Source organism: Pongo pygmaeus, chromosome X, assembly GCF_028885625.2.
Source record: "Pongo pygmaeus isolate AG05252 chromosome X, NHGRI_mPonPyg2-v2.0_pri, whole genome shotgun sequence".
NCBI lineage: Eukaryota > Metazoa > Chordata > Mammalia > Primates > Hominidae > Pongo > Pongo pygmaeus.
This window is the reverse complement of record NC_072396.2, coordinates 47280300-47295788: the sequence shown is the minus strand read 5'-3', so window position 1 is coordinate 47295788 and position 15489 is coordinate 47280300. Positions and strand designations below refer to the sequence as shown.

Here is a 15489-nt window from a genome sequence, read left to right as displayed (position 1 = left end):
ATGGTTTTGATCGGGGGAGGTGGGGACGGGAGGAATGACGGGAGTTTACGGGGCCGTGGGGTCATGGGGTCGTGGGGCCACGGGTGAGCGTCCATGTGGGGATTGAGTGACACAGGCGGTGGGCGTGAGTGTTGGGGGCGAGGTTCAGGGCCAGCGAGTCACTAATTGATTGAGTCACTCAGCGCTTGTATCCTCACCCGGTGGTAACTGCCAGGCACTCTTGCAAATGTTTCACATTAGCAGGAGCCCTGTGAGGTGTTACGATGATTATTTTCATGTTACAGAGAGAAAACGGCACAGTGTGGCTTGGCAACCTGTCCAAAGTCACGTAGGTAGCAAACCCGAGGAATCCTTTTTCTTTTTATTTTCCTGTACTTTGTTTATCATGTTTATTGTTTCCAGTGTGTCTCTTCCTCTAGACTAGAAGTCTGGAGCTGGGAATTTGAGATTTTGTTCACTGATGGATTTGCAACACGGAGAACCGGCTCATGGAAGGCACTCATTTCTTCAGTGAATAAAAGTGGCACAGCAGTCAATCAGTTGGTTCCAAAGCCCGGACTCAGGAAGGCAGGGTTTCGCTCACTGAGGATAATTGAGCTGTGCATGAATGTTAACTCTTAAAGCTAGAATGAGGGGTTGTCCCTCTTCTGTTGGGTAAAAACCTTTGGGTTTCACTCAACTTTACTGCATGGAAGGGAGCATAGGTGTTGCTAATTGAATCTCCCGTGGTCATTGTGTTTCCAGGGTCAGAGTGCAGACCTGAGACCACTGCTCACCGACTCCAGACTCCAGTTTATCTGTGCCCCAGCTTCCTCACTTAGTCGCAGAAGACTTAGGCTGAGGCCCCAGGAGGAGGTGAGTTCCCTGGGTCACAGGCAGAGATCTGTTGCTATAGTGATGGCCCCAACTGGGGCGTGTTTGTCTCTGAATCCCTTAGTCCTGCCGCCTTGGACACAAGAGAGGTACGCTGAGCTGAGGTGAGTTGGAGGAGAAGCCTCAGCCCAGAGCCCAGACCCAGATCCTCAGGGCAGAGAAAGGAGGCTCACGGGACAGCAGGTCCTAGAAGAGCTGGACCCATAGTGGCCTTTGTCCCTCACTTCAGCTGAGACAGAGCAAAGCTGGCTCAACTTCCAGGTGCCATGGAGGACCGTGTGACAGTGCAGTTTGACTCCTGCTGGAGGAGGGACAGGTGAAAGTCACAGGTGGATGGAGGCATAGATGTCCCCCCATGGGGCAGGTGCCCTGCTGTAGTGCCTGTAAAGGCGATATGAGGCTGGGAAGGATCACAGCCAGCCACAGAGGATTGGCCTCTCCTAGCACACCTATTTGTGCACCCCCGTGCTTCCTTCTCTTGCCATTGGCTATTTCTGAATTTGAGTCAGCCCCACACCATCAACCAGGCACCTGCTTCCAGGGGAAATGCTGAGTGTCCCTTCATCCCGACCAAAGTGCAGAAAATATATTTTTAATTTATAGAATTTCAGAGTAGTCTCTAGGTATGCTGTCATCCAGCTCTGCTGCCTTATTTCAATGCTTAATGAAACTGGGTCTGAGGACATGACTTGTTAGCCTACACGGAGCTGAACCCTGTTGTCCTGATGGTATCACAGTGATTGCTGCAGTATGAAATAGTTACTCTGCACAGAAGCTCCTTGCTGGAACTTTCTTTTGAAAAACTGCCAAAGAAGGAGGAGCATGGCAATCAAAATGCAAATCGTGGGAAAGGAGGAAGTGGTGGGGTGGGAGCAGGGTAGGTGGCCAGTTAGAGAGGTGGATGCAGGGAAGCAGGCACAGTGGTTTTCAGCCCCTCACAGAACTGACAGTGCTTGGCTGTTACCCACCCAGCCCCACACCTCTCCTCCCCTGCGGCCCTTTGAGCCCTGGTTGGGCTCCTTCCTCCGAACCACATCAAGAGATCCTACTCATACACATTTGGAGAGTGTCTTTTCACCTCTAGGGCTCTGTTTGATAAGAAGTGATTTTTAATAAATTTTAATTTTTGTTTCATTAGTAATTAATATTCCTTGTCAAAAATGCAAATAAACAAGAAAATTAAAATCACCGATCAATGTAACCAATGTCAGCATTTGAATAAATGCTGTTTGAGGTCAGGCGCGGTGGCTCATGCCTGTAATCCCAGCACTTTGGGAGGCTGAGGCGGATGGATCACCTGTGGTCAAGAGTTTGAGGCCAGCCTGACCAACATGGTAAAACCCCGTCTCTACTAAAAATACAAGAATAATTAGCTGGGCATGTTGGTGCATGCCTATAATCCCAGCTACTTGGGATGCTGAGGCAGGAGAATCACTTGAACCCGGGAGGTGGAGGTTGCAGTGAGCTGAGATCATGCCACTGCACTCCAGCCTGGGCAACAAGAGCAAAACTGCATCTCAAAAAAAAAAAAATAAATAAATAAAAATAAATACTGTTTGAGACTTCATATTTGTACATATTGCTTGACAAAAATGAGATTACACTGCAGTTGCTTTGTTGGAACCTCCTTTTAAACACCCAGGAACTGAAAACAAAGTTCAGAAACCATCTTTAAAGCCTGTGTAGTATGCTTGTTTTGCACGTGTCAAATTTTTTTACTGAGTCCCCTTTGCTGCACATTTAGTTGCTTCCAAGATTTTTTTATTTTTTGTTTATTTTTGAGCCAGGCTCTGACGTTTTCACACAGGCTGGAATGCAGGGACGTGATCATGGCTCACTAACCTCGCACTCCTGGGCTCAAGAGACCCTCCCACCTCAGCCTTTTGAATAGCTGGGACTACAGGCATGTACCACCACGCCAGCTAATTTTTTTAATTTTCAGTTTTGTAGAGACAAGGCCTTGCTATATTGTCCAGGCTGGTCTTGAACTCCTGGCCTCAATCAATCCTCCTTCAGCGCTCCCCACATGCAGGGATTATAGGCAGATTTTTCATAGTGGAAATGACAACAGTGAACATTTTGCATCTTTGTGCTAGGAATAGAACTCTTGAGATAAAGGAGATGTTGTTACTGGTTTCTGACATGTAGATGGCTTTGGACACAAGTCATACATCTGTCCAGTAAGGGAGACAAAGTTTCATGTGCAAAACCCACATGATCTTAGTAGCGTCCCATGGAATAGGCTGAAGCTACCAAGCCTTATTTTTAGATCATTCTTCCCAGGGTGCAAAGGTAATTATTATTAGGGTGGTGATGATGATCTTATGTCTATACCCACTGAACTCAACCCTTCTAATTTTGTGTTTGTAGATCTCCATCCTTTGCAGGAGCACAACAAATGGCCATGTCCCAGGTGAGTTCTAATGTACCCCTACTTTTTTTCCAGTGAAATTGAGGCAAAGTTTGGAATCTATATAATAAACTTGAAAATACCAATTATCCCCTCTTCTCTGGCTGTTTTCTGTTCAACTTGTCCTCAGCCTCTGGTTTCTCTAATCCTTCCCCTCACCAGGAGAGAGGAAAAACAGAAAAAGATACCTCTCTCTACTTGTTCTTCCAGAAACTGTACCTCATCTTTTCTTCTTCTCCTTCTCAGAGAAGGATTGTTTAAATACATAGATTCATCTTGCTTTTTCCTCTTTCTTCACTTCTAGATCGCTTGGTCTTTTTTACTATGTTTAAGAGAATAAGTTTGTGTATAATGTTTTAATGTACATAGAAGAAACTAGTAGCCAATAAAGTTTCTATTTCTTCTCCCCCCAGTACCACGTTCCTCCTTAGAGATGTCCACTGTTAACAGTTGGGTGAAACTGTGGGGTAGATGCATTTATGTCAGTTTAATGAACTAAAAACATACACATATGTATTGTTTTTTATGCTTTTACACAAATGGCATCATATTCCCATACCCATCTTGCTTTCTGAACCTGATTATATCCTGGGTGGTGTTCCTTGTCAATATATAAAGATTGTTTTAATTCCTATTTCATAGTATGGATGTATCATGTAACTATTTTTCTATTCACAGATATTTAGGTTTTTAATTTCTTTCTTTTTTTTTTTTTTTTTTTTTTGTGACGGAGTTTCGCTCTTGTTGCCCAGGCTAGAGTGCAATGGTGCGATCTCAGCTCACTGCAACCTCCGCCTTCCAGGTTCAAGCGATTCTCCTGCCTCAGCCAACCGAGTACCTGGGATTACAGGCACGTGCCACCATGCCCAGCCAATTTTGTATTTTTAGTAGAGATGAGGTTTCTCCATGTTGGTCAGGCTGGTCTCGAACTCCCGACCTCAGGTGATCCGTCCACCTCAGCCTCCCAAAGTGCTGGGATTATAGGTGTGAGCCACCGTGCCTGGCCTTTTTTTTTTTTTTTTTTTTTTTTTTTTAATGGAGTTTTGCCCTTGTCACCCAGGCTGTAGTGCAGTGGCGTGATCTCGGCTCACTGCAACCTCTGCCTCCTGGGTTCCCGCCATTTTCCTGCCTCAGCCTCCCGAGTAGCTGGGACTACAGGCGCCTACCACCACGCCCGGCTAATTTTTTGTATTTTTAGTAGAGACGGGGTTTCACCGTGTTATCCAGGACGGTCTCAATCTCCTGACCTCGTGATCCGCCCGCCTCGGCCTCCCAAAGTGCTGGGATTACAGGCGTGAGCCCCCGCACCTGGCCAGGATGTATGAATCTCTTTGCTCACTTCTGTGTGTGCTAGTTCTCGCTCTCACACGCTTTTTCTCTAACAAATTAGAGCTCATTCTGGTCCTTTTGGTCTTGTCTTCATGATCATTCCACTTTACTTGTATTTAGTTGTCCCTAGGGTTTCTTACTGCGGCACTATTGTCATTATGGTTCTGATCATTATTTGTTGTGGCTGCTTTCTTGTGCATTGTATGTGTAGCAGGGTCCCTGGCCTCTATCTCTACTAGGTGCCAGTAGAATCCCTCCCCCAGTTTTGGCAACCAAAGTGTCTGTAGTCATTGCCAAATATCCCCTAGGGAAGAGAATTATCCAGTGTTTAAAACCAGTGGTCTACCTTGTTTGCAAAAGCAACTGCTTGGTATTTCATTGCAATGAACACCAATATTCGTTTACCTTTCTCCTAGTGATGAACATTTAGGATATTTCTAGTCTTTTGCTGCTATAAATAGCATAGCAATGTACAGTACATTCCATTGCCTGCATGTGAGTATGTCAGATGTGAGATTTCTAGGTCAGATTCATGTGCATCATGAATTTTGATTCAGAACTGTCAATTCGCCCTCCAAATAGAATATACTGATATGTACTCCTAGCGGCAGTATATGCCTTTTCCCATAAGTGGGCAATCACAGTGCATTATCCAATGCTTTGATTTTTGCCATGATGCAGCATATAAGAATGGTGCATTTTAATTCACATTTCCTGAAATTAGTGTCTTTTCATATTTTTTGTTTGTTTGTTTTTTGGAGACAGGGTCTCAGTCTGTCACCCAGGCTACAGTATGGTGGCATGATCACAGCTCACTGCAGCTTCGACCTCCTAGGCTCAGGTGATCCTCCTGTCTCAGCATCCTGAATAGCTGGGACCAGAGGCGTGTGCCACCACACCTGGCTAATTTTTGTATTTTTTGTAGAGATAGGATTTTGCCATGTTGCCCAGGCTGGTCTCTAACTCCTGAGCTCAAGTGATCTACCTGCCTTGGTCTCCCAAAGTGCTGGGATTACAGGTGGGAGCCATTGCACTGGGCTATCTGTTTTTTGAGACAGAGTCTTGCTGTGTTGCCCAGGCTGGAGTGCAGTGGTGTGATCATGGCTCACTGCAGCCTCAACCTCCCAGGCTCAAGCAATCCTCCCACCTCAGCCTCCCAAGTAGCTGGGAATACAGGTACATGCCACCACACCTGGCTAATTTTTCAATTTTTTGTAGAGCTGGAGTCTTACGGTGTTGGCCAGGCTGTTCTCCAATGCCTGAATTCAAGCAATTCTCCTACCCTCGCCTTCCAGTATGGTGAGATTACAGGTGTGAGCCACCGTGCCCAGTCTTCTTTTCATTTTTTTAACCACCATTTATACTTCTTTATTTCAATTATTTATTCTAGTCATTTGCCTCCTTTTCTCTTGGGTGTGGAATTAATTTGATTGCTGGATGGTAGCTCTTTATGTTAACTCAAGTAAATAAGATCTCTATCATATATGTTGCAAATATTTTTTCATACTTCATTTGTTTTGACTTGTCTTATTAATTTTGGGGAGTGGACACTTACATTTTGTTAATATGGTCTAGTTTCACAATCTTTTGTGACTTCTAGATTTCTTTTATTGCTTATATAAGATTCTGTAAGTCAAGATTATAAAAATGGTATTTCAGTTATGTGGAAAAAGTGGTTACTGAATGATGGTGGCACAGTTGAGTATCTGTATGGAAACAAAGACTCTTCTATATCATATAAAAGTGAATTCTAGATTGGTTGTAGACCTAAATATATGTTTGAAAAATTGGGTAAAAATTTAGGAGGATATATGGATAACTTTGTGCAGTGCAAGAAACTTTTTTTTTTTTGAGATGGAGTCTCCCTCTGTGGCCCAGGTTGGAGTGCAGTGGCGTGATCTCGGCTCACTGCAACCTCCGCCTCCCGGGTTCAAGCAATTCTCCCACCTCAGCCTCCCAGGTAGCTCAGACTACAGGTATGTGCCACCATACCTGGCTAATTTTTGTATTTTTAGTAGAGACGGGGTTTCACCCTGTTGGCCAGGCTGATCTTGAATTCCTGACCTCAACTGAACTGCCTGCCTCAATCTCCCAAAGTGCTGGGATTACAGGTGTGAGCCACCGCGCCTGGCCCTGCAAGAAACATTTTTAATGAAGATGGAAAACCCAGAAATCATAAAGGGAAATATTGTCAGATTAGACTGTATTAAAATGTTAAAACCTGTAGAGTCGGAAGACATATTTGAAGCTGAGAGAAAATACCTGCAATGCATATAATACACAGAGGATTTATGTATGTAATATGAACAATGATTAAAAAAACAAAAAAATGTGGTAGAAAGGAGTCAAAAAGATAAGGCAGGCAATTTATAAGAAAAAAATATGATGCCATTTGAAAGGATATTTACTTTTTCCGGTTTTCAAGCCAGGAAAACAGGGGCGATTTTCATTCCTTCCTCTCTGTTGCATTCCAACAAATGAACCCAGTCTCAGCCCTTCTACTGTTTGCCTTTCAGAATTTTTTTGTTTTATATATATACAAAACCACAACATTTTGCATGGGTTGTTTTTAATGAAAATATGCTTTTACTGTGCTTTTCTGAAATTTGCTTTTGTTTTTTTTTTTTCATTTAGACAAAAGTATCCCAGGCATCCTTATGTGTAAGTCAATTTTTTTTTTTTTTGAGACAGAATCTTGCTCTACAGGCTGTACAGTGGTGCGATCTCGGATCACTGCAACCTCCACCTCCCGAGTTCAAGAGATTCTCCTTTCTCAGCCTCCTGAGTAGCTGGGATTACAGGCTTATGCCACCACGCCCAGCTAATTTTTGTATTTTTAGTAGAGATGGGGTTTTGCCATGTTGGCCGGGCTGGTCTCAAAGTCCTGACCTCGGTTGATCCACCTGCCTTGGCCTCCCAAAGTGCTAGGATTACAGGCGTGAGCCACCACACTCGTCCTGTGTGAGTCAATTTTTATCATGACAGTTCCAGAGTATAGATGGAGCAATTTATTTAACTACTCTCTAGTCCTAGTCCACATGCAGATTATTTACCAATCAGGGGTCATTTTTCTCATAAGCAATGTCACCTGGTAATAAGCTGTTGTTCTACCATTTTGGGGTTCCCAGGAACACAGGACATTTGGGCTTTCTTTCTTTATCTTTTCTTTTTTTCTTTTTTCTTTTTCTTTTTTCCTTTTTTCTTTTTCTTTTTCTTTTTTTTTTTTTTTGAGACAGAGTCTCACTCTGTTGCCCAGGCTGAAGTGCAGTGGCATGATCTTGGTTCACTGCAACCTCAGCCTCCTGGGCTCATGCAGTTCTTCCACTTCAGCTTCCTGAGTAGCTGGGACTACAGGCACAAACCACCATGCCCGGCTAACTTTTTCTTTTTTTTTTGAGACGGAGTCTTGCTGTTGCCAGGCTGGAGTGCAGTGGCACGATCTCGGCTCACTGCAGCCTCCGCCTCCTGGGTTCAAGCAATTCTCCTGCCTCATCCTCCTGAGTAGCTGGGACTACAGGTGCGCGCCACCATGCCCAGCTAATTTTTGTATTCTTAGTAGAGACAGGGTTTCACCATGTTGGCCAGGATGGTCTCGATCTCTTGACCTCGTGATCCGCCTGCCTCAGCCTCCCAAAGTGCTGGGATTATAGGTGTGAGCCACTGCGCCTAGCCCTTTTTTATTTTTGTAGAGATGGGGTTTCACCATGTTGCCCAGGCTGGTTTCAAACTCCTGAGCTCAAGTGATCCACCTGCCTTGGCCTCCCAAAGTGCGAGATTACAGGTGTGAGCCAGTGTGCCAGACCTTTTAGAGCTTTCTTCTACTTTTTGCTAATACGAATAGGACTGCCTTGGACATCCTTACGTACACATAAATATTTCACTAGAATAGAGTCCTGTAAATGCAACTGCTGGTTAAAGTAAGAAACAAATACCTTTAATAGGTATAGCCAAATTATATGAGAGTATATCAGCCTTTATATGAGAGTATTTAATTTCTAATACTCTTCATCAGCAGTGACTCTTATGGATAAAAGACAATATCTTATTGTTTAATGAGCATATATGTGAACTTTAGTGAGGTTTATAATCTTTTTGTGTTTCTAGGCCTCTAACATTTCTGTTGCTATGAGAATTTTATTCATACTGTTGGGCTGTCTTTTCTTACTGATGTGTTAAAGGTATAGGGTAAAATCCTAGAAAGGTCATTGCTTTGTTAAATGGTATTTGCAATGTAAAATTTGATATATATTAACCAATTATTCCTCCCAAAAATGCTGTAAATAGTTTATAACTTCTTTGGTGTTTTGTCTACATACTTGACTGTACTAAGTATTATCAACCTTTTTAGTGTTTAAGAATATGAAAGGGATACATGGTAAGTTATATGTTTATTTTATATTCATTCAGTTATATGTTGGGTTGTGGTCTTTTTCATAATGATTTGTTAGAATTTTAGTGTATAAAGGAAATTAGCCCATTGTTTTTGTATATTTCAAATACTTTTCTCACTTTGATATTGATGTTTCATAATATAATTTTTGGCCAAGTGCTGTGGCTCATGCCTGTAATCCCAGCACTTGGAAAGCTGAGGCAGGAGGATTGCTTAAGCTCAGGAATTTGAGACCAGCCTGGGCAACATGGCAAAACCTTGTCTCTACAAAAAATACAAAAATTAGCTGGACGTGGTGGTGCATGCCTATAGTTCCAGCTACGAGGGAAGCTGAGGTGGGAGGATCGCTTGAGCCCAGGAAGTTGAGGCTGCAGTGATCTGTGAGCATACCACTGCATTCCAGCCTGGGCAACAAGAGCAAGACCCTGTCTCCAAAAAAAAAAAAAAAAAAAATTCATTCTGCTATTTAGAAATTTCTATTGTCTAGGCAGTCGTGTTGATCAGTCTGTGACTGTATGTCTTCTGAATTTGGGGATTGCTTAGAAAGGCTTTTAGCCGGCTGGAAACAGTGGCTCATGCCTGTAATCCCAGCACTTTGGGAGGCTGAGGTTGGTGGATCACTTGAGGTTAGGAGTTCGAGACCAGCCTGGCCAACATGGTGAAACACCGTCTCTACTAAAAATACAAAAATTAGTTGGGTATGGTGGTGGGTGCCTGTAATCCCAGCTACTTGGGAGGCTGAGGCAGGAGAATCACTCGAACCCAGGAGGCAGAGGTTGCAGTGAGCTGAGATCACACCACTGCACTCCAGCCTGGGCAACAGAGTGAGACTATGTCTCGAAAAAAAAAAAAAAAGAAAGGCTTTTAGCCACTATAAAATTATAAAAACTTTGATCTATTTTATGGTTATCTTGTACACATTTAAATCTCTAAGGCTGGGTGCGGTGGCTCACACCAGTAATTCCAGCAATTTGGGAAGCTGACACGGGTGGATCATTTGAGCTCAGAAGTTCGAGACCAGCCTGGCAACATGGTGAAACCTCGTTTCTACAAAAAATACAAAAATTAGCTGGGTGAGATGGCGTGTGCCTGGAGTCCCAGATACTTTGAGGGGCTGAGGCAGGAGGATCACTTGAGTCCAGGAGGATCGCTTGAGCCTGGGGGGTTGAGGCTGCAATGAGCCATAATCTCACCACTGCACTCCGGCCTGGATGACAGAGGGAGACCTATCTCATCTTGTGTAATTTATTTGAGGGTTCAGAGTGAGATGGGTAATTCAGTTTTATTGAGTTATTTTCCTCCATAAATGCCTAGCCAGAAGATATGGTTTGGCTGTGTCCCCACCCAAAATTTCATCTTGAATTGTAATCCCCACGTGTCAAGGGCGGGACCAGGTGAAGGTAATGGGTCATGGGGGCGGTTTCCTCCATGCTGTTCTCATGATAATAAGTGAGTCTCATGAGAGCTGATGGTTTTATAAGCTTCTGGCATTTCTCCTGCTTGCACATCTCCTTCCTGCCACCTTGTAAAGAAGGTGCCTTGCTTCCCCTTCACCTTCCTCCATGAGTGTAAATTTTCTGAGGCTTCCCCAGCCATGCTGAACTGAGTCAATTAAACCTCTTTCCTTTATAAATTAGCCAGTCTCAGGTATGTCTTTATCAACAGCATGAGAACAGAGTAATCCACCAGATTTTCCTAATGTCATCTTTTCTGCATAGATTTTATGTGTGTGTGTATATATATATATATATATATTTTTTTTTTTTTTGAGACAGGGTCTCGCTCTATCACCCAGGCTGGAGGGCTGGAGTGCAGTGGCGTGATCTTGGCTCACTGCAGCCTCCACCTCCCGGGTACAAGCGATTCTCCTGCCTCAGCCTCCTGAGTAGCTGGGATTATAGGTGATTCTCCTGCCTCAGCCTCCCGAGTATCTGGGATTACAGGCGTGCACCACCACACCTGGCTAATTTTTGTATTTTTAGTAGAGAAAGGGTTTCACCATGTTGGCCAGGCTGGTCTCGAACTCCTGACCTCAAGTGATCCACTCGCCTCGGACTCCCAAAGTGCTGGGATTTCAGGTGTGAGCCACCGTGTCTGGCTGATTTAAGATATTTTTGCTGTAACCAGCCAATGGGTTATTCCCACCCGCTGCACAGTCAAAACCAATTCACTGAGACCACGGCATTGCAATAAAGAGTTTAATTGACATAAGTCTGGCCATGCCACGTGGGAGATGGAGTTACTACTCAAATCAATCTCTCCAAAAATTTGGAGGGTAGGGTTTTTCAAGGATAGTTTGGTAGGCCATGGATTCAGCTTCTGGGTGGGGCCATAGGACCAGTTGGTGGAGGTTGGCCAGTCCTGGTGGACCCACTGGTCGTCAGAAATGCAAAAACTTGAAAAAATGCCTCAAAAGGCCAATCTTAGGTTCTATAATGGTGATATTATCTGCGGGAGTAATTGGGGAGTTCCAAATCTTGTGACCTCCGGAATAATAGCTGGAAATCTTTTATGTCTACATGTTAGCGGATTTTAGCCTCCTCATATCCTCCTAACCTCGTGGCCTCTCAGCTTTACAAAGGTGGTTGAGTTTTGCAGAAGGCTATTATAAGCTTGTCCAACCCACGGCCCATGAGCCACATGCGGCCCAGGATGGCTTTGAATGCGGCCCAATACAAATTTGTAAACTTTCTTAAAACATTATGAGACTTATTGTGACTTTTTTTGTGATTTTTATTTTTTAGCTCATCGGCTATCTTTAGTGTTGGTGTATTTTATATGTGGCCCAAGATAATTCTTCCAGTATGGCCCAGGAAAGCCAAAAGATTGGACACCTGTGGTCTATTATCTTTTAAACTATAAAACAAATGTCTCTCAAAGTTTGCTTGGGCCAGGCCGAGGAATGATTAAGGGCAATTTGGAGGTTAAAGGCAAGATAGGGGTTGGTTAGATCTCTTTCAATGTCATAATTTTCTCACTCTTATAATTTTTGTAAAGGCAGTATCATTCTTTTTTGAACTTGACACTGCATGGTTTATTTAGTCCAATAATTTTTTTTTGTTACTTAACGAGACAAAGGGTTTAAACTCCATTGATGTTTTTTCTCTCTCTCTAATGATGAATTTACCAAAACACAAAGATGTGTGACACAATTAATTGCTCATGTTTTAAACTAAGAACTATGTTTTTTCTCTTTGCTATATGATTAGTAGAATGAGTCAGTTCCCAAGACATGACCAGTTTCAAAGTGGAGTGAAAATGCAGAGGTTTTCTACATGATACTTCTCAAAGTCACCAGGAGACTATTAAAAGATTTGAGATGAAGAAACACAGTAGTAAGATTCCTAATAGAGGAGGTTTAGTTGTTAAGAGAGTCACATACATACTTTGTTTTGTTTTTTTTTTTTTTTTGAGATGGAGTTTTGCTCTTGTTGCCCAGGCTGGAGTGCAGTGGCGCGATCTCAGCTCATCACTGCAACCTCCACCTTCTGGTTTCAAGCAATTCCCCTGCCTCAGCCTCCTGAGTAGCTGGGATTACAGGCACCCGCCACCACGCCTGGCTAATTTTTGTATTTTTAGTAAAGACGGGGTTTCATCATGTTGGCCAGGCTGGTCTCGAACTCCTGACCTCGTGATTCGCCTGCCTCGGCTTCCCAAAGTGCTGGGATCACAGGCGTGAGCCACCACACCTGGCCACATACTTATGTTTTATTTTTTTTAAATTTATTTTATTTTATTTTATTATTTTTTTAATTATACTTTAAGTTCTAGGGTACATGTGCACAGGCAGTATCATTTTTATGAAGTAACCTCTGACACTCAGAGGATCTGTTAGTGGTTATTAACTTTCATCATCATTGTCATGTTTAGCTCTGTGTTACTGGAAGCCTGATAATGGAATGACGGCTGTTTTACTGGGTCTGAGAGATAAGGAAGGAAACCCAAGTTTTTCCTACTGTCTGCTCTTACTTGACACAACACTCCTGACACGAGATGTAATCCCAGGCCCCAGGCTGTTTTCCCACATACCAAGTCGCTCTCCAGTGGACACCAGTTGGGTCTCCTCTAAGTCAATTCCATTCTGACACCATCTACCTGGAGTTAGCGTCAGCTCCCACAGGTTGAGGCTTAGTCCCACAAGACTACCCCCACCTGAGATGCCAGTCTCGAGTAGGGTATCATCTATACATCTGATTGATGGGACACAAATCAGGGGTTCCCTTGACTCCCTCCTGGTGTTTGATTAATTTGCTAGAGTGAGTCACAGAACTAACGGAAACTGAATTTCCCCTATTTGTTATAAAGGATATTACAGAGGATACAGATGAACTGCCAGATGGAAGAGATGCATAGGGCAAGGGATGTGGGAAGGTCCACGGACGTTTCATGCCCTCTCTGGACTCACTACCATCCGGGAACCACCAAGTGTTCAGCTGTGTGGAAGCTGTCTGAACCCACCCAGCCCTTTGGTTGTTGTTGTTATTGTTGTTTTTGAGAAACAAGGTCTTGCTCTGTCCCCCAGGCTGGAGAACAGTGGTGCAATCTTGGCTCACTGCAGGCCCAACCTCCTGGCCTCAAGTGATCCTCCCTTCTCAGCCACCCTTAGTGCTGGGATCACAGGAGCCAGCCACCACACCCAGCCACAGTGGGGTTTTTATGGAGGCTTCATCACAGAGGCATGATCATCATTGGCCCTTGGTGATCAACTCAACCTTCATCTTTTTTCCCCTCCCAGGAGTTTTGAGGATGGAGATGAAATTCCCAACCCTCTAATCCTGTCTGGTTTTCTGGTGACCAGCTTCCATCCAGAAGCTACCTAGGGGCAGCCAGCTAACAGTCATTTCATTAGCATATAAAAGACACTTTGATCACTTCAGAGGCTATTTCAAGGGTTGCAGGAGCTTCTTGCCAGGAGACAGGACAAAAACCAAATATATATTTCACAATATCAAACTAGGTGACATTACTCCAGATAAAATTGACTCTGGATTGGTAAACAAACTGCATCTGGACTGGAGGACTGAGTAAACTATGGCTGGTAGGAAGCCATGGATTGGGGTTTTCTGAGCACATTGTCACTCAGTGATATGTAACTGGGCACATCTTTTCTGGGACCCTGGAAGCCATGCCACTGGGACCATTACAAGAGATACTGGTCTATGGAACAGGTTAGGGCTTCCAAGCAACATCATCCTAGCACTCAGCAGTGTGGTTTTGTTCCCCAGCACCGGAGCTATCACGAGGGAGGGGCAGATTGGGCTAACAGCTCCTGGATTGCTCTGAGAAGCCCTCCTACTGGAGAAACCTGCCTGTCCCCGCCCTCTGGCACACTGGCTTTCCTGTCCCCTCTCCTTCTGCACAGCTGGGTAAACTGGTGCCACTGTGGCTGATTTGGGCCTTATGGGTGCAGCGAGTGGCTTGAATTGAAGGCCACCAAGTGTCGGCGTGACAGGATAGGATCTGGAGCAGAAACAGGCGGGTTATTAGTCTTTGCGAGGAATTGGGGGCGCTTGTAGAAGTGAGTTTTTGTTTGGTGGTGACAAGGCCAAGCACAGACCTTTCCCCTTTTGCCTCAGTCAGCTGCCCAGGCCACAGACCTCTGGCTTCCTGTTCTTTGTTTCATGATTGATGAGTGAAGGTTAGAACGGTTTGTATTGATTGATTAGCTATGTTTAGAACTGTTTGTTGTAGCTCTGTGTCCCCTGCAAGGCCTGCTCTGTCAGCCCTAAGCAGAATTGACTTCTTCCTTTGTGGACCACCCGGACCCCGTCCTACATCTGTCACTGTCCCTGTGAGGCAGGCTTCCTCGCTGCCTCTGTTTCTTCTATGAGTGTCTAAGTGTCGCTTTTCTCCCTCCACTAAACTGAAGCTCCTTGAGTTTAAGAGGTGTCTTTTTTTTTTTTTTTTTTTTTTTTTTTTGAGATGGAGTCTCGCCCTGTTGCCCAGGCTGGAGTGCAGTGGCGTGATCTTGGCTCGCTGCATCCTCTGCCTCCTGGGTTCAAACGATTCTCCTACGTCAGCCTCCCAAGTAGCTGGGATTACAGGTGCCCGCCACTATGCCCAGCTTTTTTTTTGTATTTTTAGTAGAGACGGGGTTTTACCATATTGGCCAGGCTGGTCTTGAACTCCTGACCTTGTGATCCGCCCGCCTAGGCCTCCCAAAGTGCTGGGATTACAGGCGTGAGCCATCACACCCCGTCAAGGTGTCATTTTGTATCAATCTTTTTGTTACAGGACTTACCAGCCTGGCCTCTATTTAGTAAACATGTGTTGACTGAATGAATTTCCAGGGTAAGATATTTCTCATACCCTATCTCTTTCTCCTATAAAGTTCAAAATGATTTTAGTCATATAGATACTTTATGTAATATACTATGCCAAACTGACTAGTGACTGGCATAAGAACAATTATATAAAGAAAGGCCAGCGTGGATGCGGGAGCCAGACCGCGTGGATTCGAATCCCTCATTCCTGGCTGTGTGACCTG

At 44.2% G+C, this 15489-nt stretch overlaps 1 protein-coding gene across 13 annotated transcripts in view; it reads left to right on the top strand.

Annotated features, from left to right (window-relative positions):
* ZNF674 (zinc finger protein 674) overlaps positions 1 to 15489 on the top strand; it is a 52125-nt gene that overhangs the window by 121 nt on the left and 36515 nt on the right. For 2 of the 13 annotated variants that reach the window (XM_054470998.2, XM_054470991.2), the window contains exons 2-3: positions 745 to 855; positions 3244 to 3286. In XM_054470998.2, the coding sequence (XP_054326973.1) occupies positions 3272 to 3286 (15 nt within the window). In that variant the 5' untranslated portion in view covers positions 745 to 855; positions 3244 to 3271. Of the gene's footprint in view, positions 1 to 19; positions 856 to 3243; positions 3287 to 5830; positions 5924 to 15236; positions 15294 to 15489 lie in introns of those variants that run through there. The other 11 variants (XM_054470993.2, XM_054470995.2, XM_063660310.1 and 8 more) reach the window with 8 other exon arrangements.